Source organism: Nomascus leucogenys, chromosome 18 (assembly GCF_006542625.1).
Source record: "Nomascus leucogenys isolate Asia chromosome 18, Asia_NLE_v1, whole genome shotgun sequence".
Lineage (NCBI taxonomy): Eukaryota > Metazoa > Chordata > Mammalia > Primates > Hylobatidae > Nomascus > Nomascus leucogenys.
In genome coordinates, this window is record NC_044398.1 from 102823055 (window position 1) to 102836345 (window position 13291).

At 46.9% G+C, this 13291-nt stretch overlaps 1 protein-coding gene and 1 pseudogene across 7 annotated transcripts in view; one reads left to right on the top strand and one right to left on the bottom strand.

Moving 5' to 3' along the window:
* Positions 1-518: 518 nt before the first annotated feature.
* LOC115831251 lies at positions 519-969 on the bottom strand (annotated as a pseudogene).
* A 1585-nt stretch (positions 970-2554) lies between these two features.
* LUC7L (LUC7 like) overlaps positions 2555-13291 on the top strand; it is a 42932-nt gene continuing 32195 nt past the window's right edge. For 2 of the 7 annotated variants that reach the window (XM_030798780.1, XM_030798783.1), the window contains exons 1-3: positions 2555-2758; positions 4701-4795; positions 12360-12458. In XM_030798780.1, the coding sequence (XP_030654640.1) occupies positions 2698-2758; positions 4701-4795; positions 12360-12458 (255 nt within the window). In that variant the 5' untranslated portion in view covers positions 2555-2697. The other 5 variants (XM_030798781.1, XM_030798786.1, XM_030798782.1 and 2 more) reach the window with 5 other exon arrangements.

A 13291-nucleotide genomic window follows, 5' to 3' on the forward strand; every position in this document is an offset into this window, starting at 1 on the left:
AGCATCTTGTTGCAAAACAAATAATGGTCCACCTAGTTTGCTACTGGTAGCCCTGTGGCTCTATTAATATTAACCATCTTTTGATGAAGTTAACTTTCATAAAGGATTCTACGAAAGTTCAGAGGCATAAAGTATTTAAGGACAAACAAGTACTGGTCCGCAACAAAAATAGCATCGGTATTCTGCTTTCACAAAAGCCAAGAAAACCGGCCGGGCGCGGTGGCTCACGCTTGTAATCCCAGCACTTTGGGAGGCCGAGGCGGGCGGATCACGAGGTCAGGAGATCGAGACCATCCTGGCTAACACAGTGAAACCCCGTCTCTACTAAAAATACAAAAAATTAGCCGGGTGAGATGGCGGGCGCCTGTAGTCCCAGCTACTCGGGAGGCTGAGGCAGGAGAATGGCGTGAACCCCGGGGGGCGGAGCCTGCAGTGAGCCGAGATCGCGCCACTGCACTCCAGCCTGGGCGACAGCGAGACTCTGTCTCAAAAAAAGAAAAAAAAAAAAAAAAAAGAAGTATGAATTATTGCAGTCATTGTTAAACAACGAAGTATGCCAAATTAGTCATCAAGTTTCAAAGAATCATAGCGTTCTTTCAAGAGGTCCCGCCACGTTTTAAGGAAACGTGCCTTTTCTGGACATTTGAAGGCAAGTTCTTCCACTTGAGCTGATATTGCAGATGTGGCTTCAAGAAGTTTGGTTAATGAAAAGGCTGCGTCTCGGATCTGCAGCTCCACTTCCGCCAGCGGGTCCACCGTTCGGCCTCTGCTCCTGCTCGGAACTGGCCAGCCCAAACTCACTGGGCTGCCCGGGGAAGATGCTGCAGAGGCGTCTGAAGAGGAGGGAGAAGGAGGCGGCGGCGGGGACAGCGAAGAAACCTGCAACTTCTCAGGGTCGGCCATGGGGAAGGGCTGGGACTGCGGAATTCGAACCGAGCAGCCCAACCGACACCCTATTTATTTATTTTAAATAGAGAGCAGGGGCCTGGCGTTGTGGCTCACAGCTGTAATCCCAGGACTTTGGGAGGCTGAGGTGGGCGGATCACCTGAGGTTAGGAGTTTAAGAACAGCCTGGCCAACATGGCAAAACCCCGTCTCTACAAAAGTACAAAAAAAAAGTTAGCCGGGCATGATGGCGGGTGCCTGTAATCCCAGCTACTGGGGAGACTGAGGCAGGAGAATCGCTTGAACCCAGGAGTCAGAGGATGCAGGGAGCCGAGATCGCGCCACTGCACTCCAGGCGGGGCGACAGAGGGAGACTCCGTCTCAAAAAAAAAAAAAAAAAAATACGGCCGGGTACGGTGGCTCACGCCTGTAATCTCAGCACTTTGGGAGGCCGAGGCAGGCAGATCACAAGGTCAGGAGTTCAAGACCAGCCTGGCCAATATGGCACAACACCGTGTCTACCGAAAATACAAAAATCAACCGGGCGTGGTGGCTGGCACCTGTAGTCCCAGCTACTTGAGGTCAAGACTTTGAGACCAGCCTGGCCGGCATGGTGAAACCCCATCTCTACTTAACATTCAAAAATTAGCAGGAGGGGGTGGCTGGCGCCTGAAATTCCAGCTACTGGGGAGACTGAGGCAGGAGAATCGCTTCAACCCGGGAGGCGGAGCTTACAGTGAGCCGAGATCGCGCCACTGCACTCCAGCCTGAGTGACAGAGCAAGACTCCGTCTCAAAAAAAAAAAAAACAAATAAAAAATAAAGGCCAGGCGCGGTGGCTTATGCCTGTAACCCCAGCACTTTGGGAGGCTGAGGCAAGAGAATCGCTTGAACTCAGGAGGCGGAGGTTGCGGTGAGCCAAGATCGCGCCATTGCACTCAGCCTGGGCGAAACTCCGTCTCAAGAATAAATAAATAAATAATAGAGGTTTAATATAATAGAAGTATATGCCAGACTATGCACACATAAGTGCATGCTATAATTCTATTATCACAAAGTAATTGCTTACATATGGCTTTTTTTAGTCCCTGGGACGGTAGACCATGAGCTCACAGAAGGACAACCAGGAGGTTGTAATCATAGAACCTAATATTAATGCCATGACTGATGGCCAAACATGGTGGTTCACACCAGTAATCCCAATACTTTGCCGGGCTGAGGAGGGAGGATAAGGAGCCGGGGAGGTCGAGGCTGCAGTGAGCGGTAATCGCGCCACTGCACTCCAGCCTGGGCGACGGAGCAAGACCCTCGCTCAAAATAAATAAAATTCCATGCTTTATTTAACTTTCACAAAAATCATATGAGGGGCACATTTAGAATCCTCATTTCACAGATTTAAAAAAACGAGCGTCGGGGAGCTAAATAATATGCCCACGGTTTCATGGCTAGCTTAGAAAAAGCACGGATTTATCTTGTTTTTGATTGACTGTATTTCATTTTATTGTAGCTTACCCTTCGTAGAGACTCGTTTGAGTTCCTGGGGGTCTAGAGTAAAATCAGGGTTGGGATTTTGGTTCCGCCGTTGGACAACTTGCGACCACTCAGAGCCTAGGCCTCCCTAAGCACCCACCCCAGAAACTACATTTCCCAGCAGGGCGTGCGCCGGCGCCGTCGTACTTCCTCCCGGCGTCCCCCGCGGCGGGAAAGAGCCGAGTGGGCTCGAGGCCGACGCGACCATCATTTGTCGACGCCGCTGCCACTGCCTGCCTGAGAGAAGCCGTTGCGGCCGACCCCGTCGCCTCCGCCGGCTACTATGTCCGCCCAGGCGCAGATGCGGGCCCTGCTGGACCAGCTCATGGGCACGGCTCGGGACGGTGAGTCAGAGCGGTCAACCAGGCGAGGGTCTGGGGTGGGAGTGAGGCGAGGCCGCCGGGCGGCCTGAGGCGGGGGCCGCGATCGTCTGCGCCTGCGCCTGCGCGGGGCACCGCTCCTCCTCCCCCGCGCGCCGACCGCAGGCGCCGGGCCTTTGTCTAAGCCGGTTCGTCTCTGAGGCGGCCGTGGGTCCAGGTCGGGCTCCTCTCTCGGAGTCTGCGCCATGGATGGGGCTTCAGCCTCCTTCCTATTTACCGTCCTGCTACTTCCTCCCCGGCGGGCGCCGCGGCTCCGTGCCCCTCCGCGAACTGTGGAGCCGGCGGAGGGCTGGCATCAACGTGGCCTCCAGGTCGCTGGCAGCCGGGTGGCAGAACTCTTCCGAGGCTCCTTGGGAAGAAGCTACACCCGAGGGAGCCGGATGGGCCTCGAAACCCTGGCCCGCTGTGGTTCTGTACCATTGCAAGGGGAGCCGTAAACTGAGCTTTTCTAACGTGGGTTTCTGCCGAGTCCTTCTCCAGCTGCCCCCTTCCCCCCAGCACACAGGAGAGCCTCTGTGTAGCCAGCGCTTGACAGTCGTTAGGTAGGTTGTACTGTGTAGGGAGGGGCTCAAGATCGTGATGGTTGTCACAGGAGAAAGCGGTTGCATCTTTGCAAAACTGTATACCTGCTGTGGTTTGTGTTTTCTTTTCTGCTGAGTAATGAAGTTGTAAGTTCACACTGGCACATTCTCAGGGCTGTGCAGATTATTTGCACTTTATTTCATAGGTGAATAAGTGCTTTTTAGCTTTCTTTGTATATTGAGTTGCTTTTGAATTGCTTCCCATATTTTTATTTCATACAAACTGAACAATTGTGGCCCCTCTATTTTATTTATAAAGGTTCAGTGTATCTTTGCCTGCCTACATCAATCTGCAAGGGAGTTGCAGAAAGCCTCATGTTCATCGAGCCGTGAGTCACAACCAATTTCTAAGCTGTTATAACAAAAAAGTGTTTGCTTTTTTTCACAAGTAACTTTAAAAGTGTAGTTTAGAAAGAAAACATTTTCAATAAAAAGACACTACATTAATCCTGGATGCTTGCAAATCCTAAAATATATTCCTCCTCTAGCGTTGCACAGCTCTGTGTTGTATACACAGACTAGCTTTAAAATTTGTCACATACCACTTTACCTTTACTTTTATGTATCATTCCCCTGACTTCCTTACTGCAGGTGTGGGCAAGAAAACTTTTCCTTTAACACTTTTCAACAGCGGGCATAAAATTCTGCAGCTGAGGTCTTGAAGAATGCAGATGGGTACAGTATGTGTTGGAGCTCACAGTGTGTATTGACTAACCTAGTTCCTTTTTTGCTTTTTTTGGTATTGTCTTGTTAAAAGTGACTCCCAGGTAGCAACTCTCTTTTTTAAGGGTGGGAACGAAAGGGACATAGGAAGAATAGATCGAGATTATTTAACAGTCTTCGATAGAGTTTGAAAGCTTTCTTCTTCATTCAGTTTTAGGCAAAATACTGCCTCTGCATTTGTTCGTAACAAAAAGATTAGATTAATAAGTAGCTTTTGTTGGTGGCAGTTACCAGCTCTATAAGTCACCCTTGGTGGTTCATGGACCTCTGATTAGCTTGGGTTTTGGAATCTCATTGCCACATGTATATGTGGAGCCAATGACCTTTTGGTGCTCAGCTGTTTACGTCTGACTCCTTGACTTCTTTGGTACAATGATGGAGTCAGATCTCATTAAGTGTGATTCTTCATGATATAATTAGCCTCAAAAAAAACGTGTATTCCACTCCACTTGTAAATATCTTTAGATCAGCTTTTCGTTGTATTTGATGGGGAGAACACAGACATGATAGTCTGCAAATCATCCAGGTGAATTGTTATACTAGTTTTTTTTTGTGGTTAATGTGATAATATTGTCTTATTTAAAACCACAAATGAATTTCAGGAGACGAAACCAGACAGAGGGTCAAGTTTACAGATGACCGTGTCTGCAAGAGTCACCTTCTGGACTGCTGCCCCCATGACATCCTGGCTGGGACGGTAGGTGCATTTTGGGGGACCTCACGGAACACTCTGACATGAGTGCTGTATAGGCAGTGATGGTTTTTCTGTGTCGAATTTTGTTTTAACTTAAATCTCTTTTTCTCTAAGTGGCTGAATTACAGCAGGTAATCCTCCACTCGTATATACGTATGCACGCATGCGATGGAGTCTCACTCTGTGCTGCCCAGGCTGAAGTGCAATGGTGTGATCGCAGCTCGCTGCAGCCTCGAACTCCTGGGCTCCAGCGATCCTACCATCTCAGCCTCTTGAGCAGCTGGGACTACGGGCATGAGCCACTGCTCCTTGCTCAATCCTCCACTCTTTAACAGGCAGAAATCCCTGATGCCCTTAAAATGATAGATTCTATTCATTTGGTAGGGTTTTATATTATGGAACAAATTTCACTTACAAAATTCTGTCTGTAAAGTTACCAGATTTTTTTGTAAAGTCATTTATACTGAGATATTCACAACTAAATAGGGCAAGTATTCTAATTTGGCTGTGGCAAAAAATATGCTTTAGGTCAGCCTGAAGTTCTTTGGAGATTCTGTGTGGGTTTGTTTGACCTCAAGTTGATTGTGTGGAAGACTTTTGATCTAGCAAGGCACATTTTCTTCCCCAAATTCTTTGGTTTTTAAAAATCAGTTGAGGATACGTTGATTTTGTAGTTTTGTGTTGTGCCACCCTTTCAAGAAATCAACATGCTATCTAATGAATATAGAACCCTACAATTTTAAGTTCACTTCAGATGAACAAAACAGATAAACGTGTTTATTGTGCATTTATTCGAAGTAAGAATTTGAAAAGACTGAATAGTGGAAGATTATCCATGGTGATTAAGCCACTGAGAGAAAAGGAGTCCTGTAGAGACCACCCCTGTTTTAAGATTTCACAGCCACCTCACGGGGGGTTAAAAACTACCCTCTCGGCTGGGCGCGGTGGCTCACGCTTGTAATCCCAGCACTTTGGGAGGCCGAGACGGGCGGATCACGAGGTCAGGAGATCGAGACCATGGTGAAACCCCGTCTCTACTAAAAATACAAAAAATTAGCTGGGCGTGGTGGCGGGCGCCTGTAGTCCCAGCTACTCGGAGAGGCTGAGGCAGGAGAATGGCGTGAACCCGGGAGGCAGAGCTTGCAGTGAGCCGAGATCGCGCCACTGCACTCCAGCCTGGGTGACAGAGCGAGACTCCGTCTCAAAAAAAATAAAAAATAAAAAAATAAAAACTACCTCTCATTTTAAGAATGGAGCGTGCATATGTTAGAGGATGTTTTCTTCATGATGAATCATTGCTTTTATTAGGGAGGAGCACCTCCTGGAAAACCGCTCAGATGTATTAAATCTTCTCAAGCTGACTTTTCTGACAGCAAATGCGAAATGAATGCCAAACCTTGTGCCTCTGTTCCTTGGGGTGTTGTCTGCTGTTTGGCCTGGAGTGGGAAAACGTTACTGTTTGCCGCAGATTGTTGTGGGTACCGAGGTCAATACAGATTAATGATTTCAACTCGTCAAAGGCAGTTTCACTGTAGGGTATTTTCATAGGATGCACAACTTGGAATTCTTGATAAACCCATAGTGAAGGAAGTCGGAGGGAGCAGATAGATGTGCACTCTTGGGAAGATTTCAACCATGTTTTCCTTGGCCAGACACTGTGTAGCATAGCTGCAGAATACTGGTGAGAAAAATAATCTGAGTGAGTGTTTCTTTTCTTTTTTTTTTTGAGACAGAATTTCAGGCTGGGCGCGGTGGCTCACGCCTGTAATCCCAGCACTTTGGGAGGCTCAGGTGGGTGGATCACCTGAGGTTGGGAGTTTAAGACCAGCCTGACCAACATAGAGAAACCCCGTCTCTATTAAAATACAAAATTAGCTGGGCGTGGTGGTCCATGCCTGTAATTCCAGCTACTCGGGAGACTGAGGCAGGAGAATCGCTTGAACCCGGGAGGCAGAGGTTGTGGTGAGCCGAGATCGAGCCATTGCACTCCAGCCTGGGCAACAAGAGCGAAACTCCGTCTCAAAAAAAAAAAAAAAAGAGACGGAGTTTCGCTCTTGTTGCCCAGGCTGGAGTGCAGTGGCGTGATCATGGCTCACCGCAACCTCTGCCTCCTGGGTTCACTTATTCTCTTGCCTCACCCTCCCCAGTAGCTGGGATTACAGGCATGCACCACCTCGCCCGGTTAATTTTTGTATTTTCAGTAGAAACGGGGTTTCACCGTGTTGACCAGGCTAGTCTGGAACTCCTGACCTCATGGTCCACCCACCTTGGCCTCCCAAAGTGCTGGGATTACAGGTGTGAGCCACCGTACCCGGCCAGAGTGAGGTTATTTCACACAAATGTTTATTGTTATAGATCGATTCACTAGATATTTATTGGACACCTACTCTGTGCCAGGCACTGGAGATAGTGTGCCAATAAAGTCTCTACTCTCATCTAGTGGGAGAAGAGGATACCCAGTGAATAAGTAAATGAGTAGATAATGAGCTGTTGCAGATTGGAGGATGAGGAAAGGCCTCTCAGGGACATGTGAGCAGAGACCCGAATGGTGAGAAAGAACATGAGTAAAGTTTGGGATTTGGTGGTCTGGGTGGAGGAGAGTGCAGAGGAACAGAAGGAATGCCAGTGATGTTTCTGGACTGGTGTGAATTAGCAGCGAGAGAGCGAGGCAGAGGTTCTGGAAGCCTATGACAAGAGACCATGGATTGAGGGCCGTCACTCCGGTGTTTGGGATCGGGCAGGGGCAGCTCAGCAACGGGGGTTAGAGAAGCATCCTGAGGGGGAGGAGGAAACCCAGGAGACCTGTGTGCATGTGAAGAAAGTGCCTTGCAAAGGTGTGAATGAACAAATGTCAGAGGCTGCTGACAGTCGAATGGAGTAAGGATTGGAAATTCAGATGGCGTTTGTTGTAGGGATTGATCCTTGCTGGGTTTTTTTGTTTTCTTGTTTTTTTTTTTTTTTTTTTTTTGAGACGCTGTCTTGCTCTGTTACCCAGGCTGGAGTGCAGTGGCATGATCTTGGCTCACTGCAACCTCTGCTTCCCAGGTTCAGGCGATTCTTCTGTCTCAGCCTCCTGAGTAGCTGGGTCTACAGGTGTGCAACACCACACCCAGCTAATTTTTGTATTTTTAGTAGAGACAGGGTTTCACCATATTGGCCAGGCTGGTCTCAAACTCCTAACCTTGTGATTCACCCACCTCGGCCTCCCAGAGTGCTGGGATTACAGGCATGAGACACCGCGCCCGGCCAGAACTGTTTTCTGAAGGTTCCGTAACCTTTGGTGCCCTTCTGGTCAGCAGTGTTAGACCAGTAGAAGGTACAGAAGAGAATACAGGTTGTTGAGTAAAAAACACCTGACACACTGGATTTAGCAGCTATCTGGAATATTGTGGAAGGACTTAATGAATGTGATATTTCAGCTCTGCTTGACGTTAGGCATCCAGGAGAATGGCCAGTAGTAGTTTTCCCTGCCTCCTTGGCAAAGCTGGAAAGGTACATCCAAAGAGGCTAATCATAGAACTCAAGCCTATCCTCAGTGTGCTTTAGCAGGGACTGTTTCGGGAGCTCTCACATTGAAAAGTAAGTGCTGAATTTTGCTTCATGCGAGGTGTTTTTTTTGTAGATGGAGTCTCACTCTGTTGCCCAGGCTGTAGTGCATGGTGGGATCTCTGCTCACTGCAACCTCTGCCTCCTTGGTTCAAGCAACTCTCCTGCCTCAGCCTCCCGAGTAGCTGGGATCACAGGCGCCCGCCACCACACCCGGCTAATTTTTTGTATTTTTAGTAGAGATGGGGTTTCACCCTGTTGGCCAGGCTGGTCTTAAACTCCTGACTTCAGGTTATCCGCCCACCTCTGCCTCCCAAAGTGCTGGGATTACAGGCATGAGCCACCTCGTCTGGCCTCATGAGGTTTCTTTTTTTGTTGTTGTTTTGAGACTGAGTTTCGCTCTTGTTGCCCAGGCTGGAGTATAATGGCTCGATCTCAGCTCATTGCAACCTCCGCCTCCTGGGCTCAAGCAGTTCTCCTGCCTCAGCCTCCCGAGTAGCTGGGATTACAAACGTGCGCCAACACACCCAGCTAATTTTTGTATTTTTAGTAGAGATGGAGTTTCACCACGCTGGCCAGGCTGGTCACGAACTTCTGACCTAAGGTGATCTGCCTGCCTCGGCCTCCCAAAGTGCTGGGTTTACAGGCGTGAGCCACCGCGCCTGGACTCATGAGGTTTTCTAATATCATATCTTTCTTGACAGTTGAGGTTTTTATAATGGAAATCAGTTTGCGCTGAATGCTTTGTTGTACTTAAGGTTTTAGGGTCTACTTCCTTTGGTAGTAGTTTTTTCTTTGAACAACAAAGCCTTGATTAGTTTAAAGCATTTTTTCTCATAGCTACCATTCATTTTTCAGCTACAGTGCTTAGTTTGTGGAAACTATATATTTTAAAGGACAACACCCAGAACTTAGAAGAGTAAATGAGGCCAGGCACGGTGGCTCATACCTGTAATCCCAGCACTTTGGGAGGACGATGAGGCGGGTGGATCACTTGAGGTCAGGAGTTTGAGACCAGCCTGGCCAACATGGTGAAAATCCGTCTCTACTAAAAATACAAAAAAATTAGCCGGGTGTGGTGGCTTGCCCCTGTAGTCCCAGCTATTTGGGAGGCTGAGGCAGGAGGATTACTTGAATCTGGGAGGCTGAGGTTGCAGTGAGCTGAGATCATGCCACTGCACTCTAGCCTGGGCTACAGAGTGAGACTCCATCTCAGAAAAAAAACAGAGTGAATGAAGTAAAAGTTGTCAGATTTTCAGTGACAGTGATTTTAATTGCAAATTTGGCTTCCAGAACCACTGTTGTCCTATCTCTAGGTCTTCTGTGTAACCAACCATAAAGTGAGTCCCATCTGACTTCAGAGTAAGAATGATAAAGGAGAAAAGTCAATCTTTCGTCAAAATAAAGATCACCATACAAGGCAGACCCGTTGTCTGCCGCCTCCATGTTATCTTTGTTATTGGTGATACTGAAGGATGTTTTGTTAGTGAGCATGCCACGTGCTTTCTTTTTTTATTTATTTTATTTTATTTTATTTTTTCGAGACGCAGTCTCGCTCTGTCGCTCAGGCTGGAGTACATGCCATTGTTCTGCCTCAGCCTCCCGAGTAGCTGGGACTAAGGCGCCTGGCTCATTTTTTTTTGTATTTTTGGTAGAGACGGGGTTTCACCGTGTTAGCCAGGATGGTCTTGATCTCCTGACGCTGTGCTCCGCCCGCCTCGGCCTTCCAAAGTGCTGGGATTGCAGGCGTGAGCCACCGCGCCCGGCCGTTTTTTTTTTTTTCAAAGACGGGTCTCTTTAAAAAGCTGGGCGAGGTGGCCTGGGCAACATAGCAAGACCCTGTCTCTATGAAAAAATTAACAATTAGCTGGGTGTGGTGGTATGTGCCTGTAGTCCCAGCTACTTGGGAGGCTGAGGTGAGAGGATCACTTGAGCCTGGGAGGTCAAGGCTTCAGTGAGCTGTGACTGAGCCACTGCACTCGTCTGAGCAACAGAGACCCCTGTCTTTTTATTTTTTTTTTTTTTTTTTTTTTTTTGAGATGGAGTTTCGCTCTTGTTGCCCAGGCTGGAGTGCAATCCTGGCTCTCCGCAACCTCCGCCTCCCAGGTTCAAGCGATTCTCCTGCCGCAGCCTCCCAAGTAGCTGGGATTACAGCCATGTGCCACCATGCCCAGCTAATTTTGTATTTTCAGTAGAGATGGGGTTTCTCCATGTTGGTCAGGCTGGTCTTGAACTCCTGACCTCACGTGATCCGCCCAACTCTCGACCTCAGGTGATCTGCCCACCTCAGCCTCCCAAAGTGCTGGGATTACAGGCTGGGATTACAGGTCTCAAACTCCTGGGCTCAAGTGATCCTCCCATCTTGCCCTCCCAAAGGTGTTGGGATTACAGACATGTGCCACTGCAACTGGTACTAACGTCCTTTTTTTTTTTTTTTTTCTTTTCCTGGTTATGTAGACATGTTCTTTTGTCCTACTGGGGGTGTCTCCTAGTTGGGATGTTGGGTTTTGTTAACATGCACTCATGCACTCTATAACTTGACACCATGATCCTCAGCACACAAACCTCCCTGTTGCTGTGTAGATGGCCAGAGGCAGAAGGTGTCTGCATAGAGTCCTATACTTAGGATTTAGATTAAAATCATACACTGCTACCTAATTGTACTGCATATGGTGCACATAATAGCACATCATGCTGTTCTTACTGACAACATAAATCATTTTGTTTTAGTGTTGGAACGTTTTGTTTGTCAAATGGAGAAACTGAGTGGGACAATTATCTGTCCTCACTTAGATGTCCAGGGTCATTTCCCAGGTTAAGAAAATGTGTAGAGCATTTATTTGGCTATGAACCAGCTTGTTCTCCTTTATTCCCTTTGATACACAATCAGCTACACAAAGCCAAGTGTTAGTTTGTGATGTAATTGCCAAAATCTAACTTCTGTCTGCTCTTTCCTCTTCCTCTGTCTCTGCATCTTAGGCATCGAGCATCTCAAGTAGTCAAGATTGCAAGACAATGCCTAGAAACTTGTTGCAGTCAGACTGTTTTCTGGCCCTTTCCTTTTTTTCCCCCTTTTTTGAGACAGAGTCTCACTTTATCACCCAGGCTGGAGTGCAGTGGCACAGTCTCGGCTCACTGCAAACTCTACCTCCTGGGTTCAAGCGATTCTTGCGTCTCAGCTCTCCGAGTAGCTGGGATTACAGGTGCCCCGCCACCACACCTGGCTAATTTTTGTAGTTTTAGTGGAGACTGGGTTTCATCATGTTGGGCAGGCTGGCCTTGAACTCCTGACCTCAAGTGATCCGCCTGCCTCACCCTCCCAGAGTGCTGGGATTACAGGCGTGAGCGACCACGCCCAACCCTGGCCCTTTCCTATCTCTGCCACCCCACATGTTGCCATTTACTGAATCCTTGGACTGATGCATAAATAAAACTGGCTGGGCACCATGGCTCACACCTGTAATGCCAGCGCTTTGGGAGGCCAAGGTGGGTGTATTACTTGAGGTCAGGAGTTCGGGACTGGCCTGGCCAATGTGGCGAAACCTCGTCTCTCCTGAAAATACAAAAAAAAAAGAAGAAAAATTAGCTGGATGTGGTATCACGTGCCTGTAATCCCAGCTACTTGGGAGAATGAGGAAGGAGAATTGCTTGAACCCAGGAGGCGGAGGTTACAGTAAGCCGAGATCGCGCCACTGCACTCCAGCCTGGGTGACAGAATGAGACTCCTTCTCAAAAACTGGCAAAAGCCAATTAATTTAGTTGTCATGATTACAGTCCAATTATCTCTGGGTCTAAAATAGAAACTTTACACTATTAAATGTATCGGTTTCAAGTATCACGTAGTCATGATGGTATAAGTGAAATGAGGCTTCTCAGCCATATCTCCTTTCGTAATTTTCTTATTGCAGTGTCAGTGTTCCAAAAATGATCATTTATGTTGGTGACAGTTGAAACACCAAGTCCTGTTATGTGCTTTCTGCAGTATGTAGGTACTCAGGTCTACATTTTTTCTTTCCCACAGCGCATGGATTTAGGAGAATGTACCAAAATCCACGACTTGGCCCTCCGAGCAGATTATGAGATTGCAAGTAAAGAAAGAGACCTGTTTTTTGAATTGGATGTAAGTTTTATTTAATGTTGATTTATTCCTACTGCGAAGAACCCAATATTGAACTAACAAGAAAATTGTAACATAACGTAAGTTATGAAGCAAAATAGTAAAGTAGTTGCTTGTTATCCTGCCACTGAAGCTGAGAGCTAAAATACAGCCAGTACTGTTTATATCTTATGTCCAACGTCCCATCACTATCCTAAATGATAATGTGTTATCTCATTTTGTTGCTTTTAAAAATTTTAATTACATTTTTATGAGTCCTTGAACAGTGTTTATTTTTGCTTAGTTTTGAATGGTTTCATAGTATAGAGTCTTTAAAGTTAGATTTTTTTGGTTCAGTATTATGTTTCTGTTTACCCAGGTGGTTGCATATTGTTTTAATTGCTGCTTGAATAATTCTCAAACGATCTTCCCTTTATTCATAGAGATTTAGATTGATTCTAGTTTTGCTATTGTAGACAATATGAATATTTTTGCATAACTTCCTTGTCACGTGGATAAGGATTTATTTTGGGTATATTCCTAGGAGAGGGATTGCTGGTTTGTAGGAGATACTCGTATTTATCCTCGCGAGACAATTTTGTAATGTTGTCTTCTTGTTTCTCTTTGGTGAAGTCCCATAGCAATGTCTGCACGCTCACCAACACTTTGTATTATCAGACTATTTAATTTTTGCAGTTTAGTGGTTGTAAAATGGCATTTCTTTCTGATGTTAATTTGCGTTTTTTAGTATTCAGTAGTTATTTTATCTACATTAGTAAATTCTTTTTTTTTTTTTGCGATGGAGTTTTGCTCTTGTTGCTCAGGCTGGAGAGCAATGGCGCGATCTCGGCTCACTG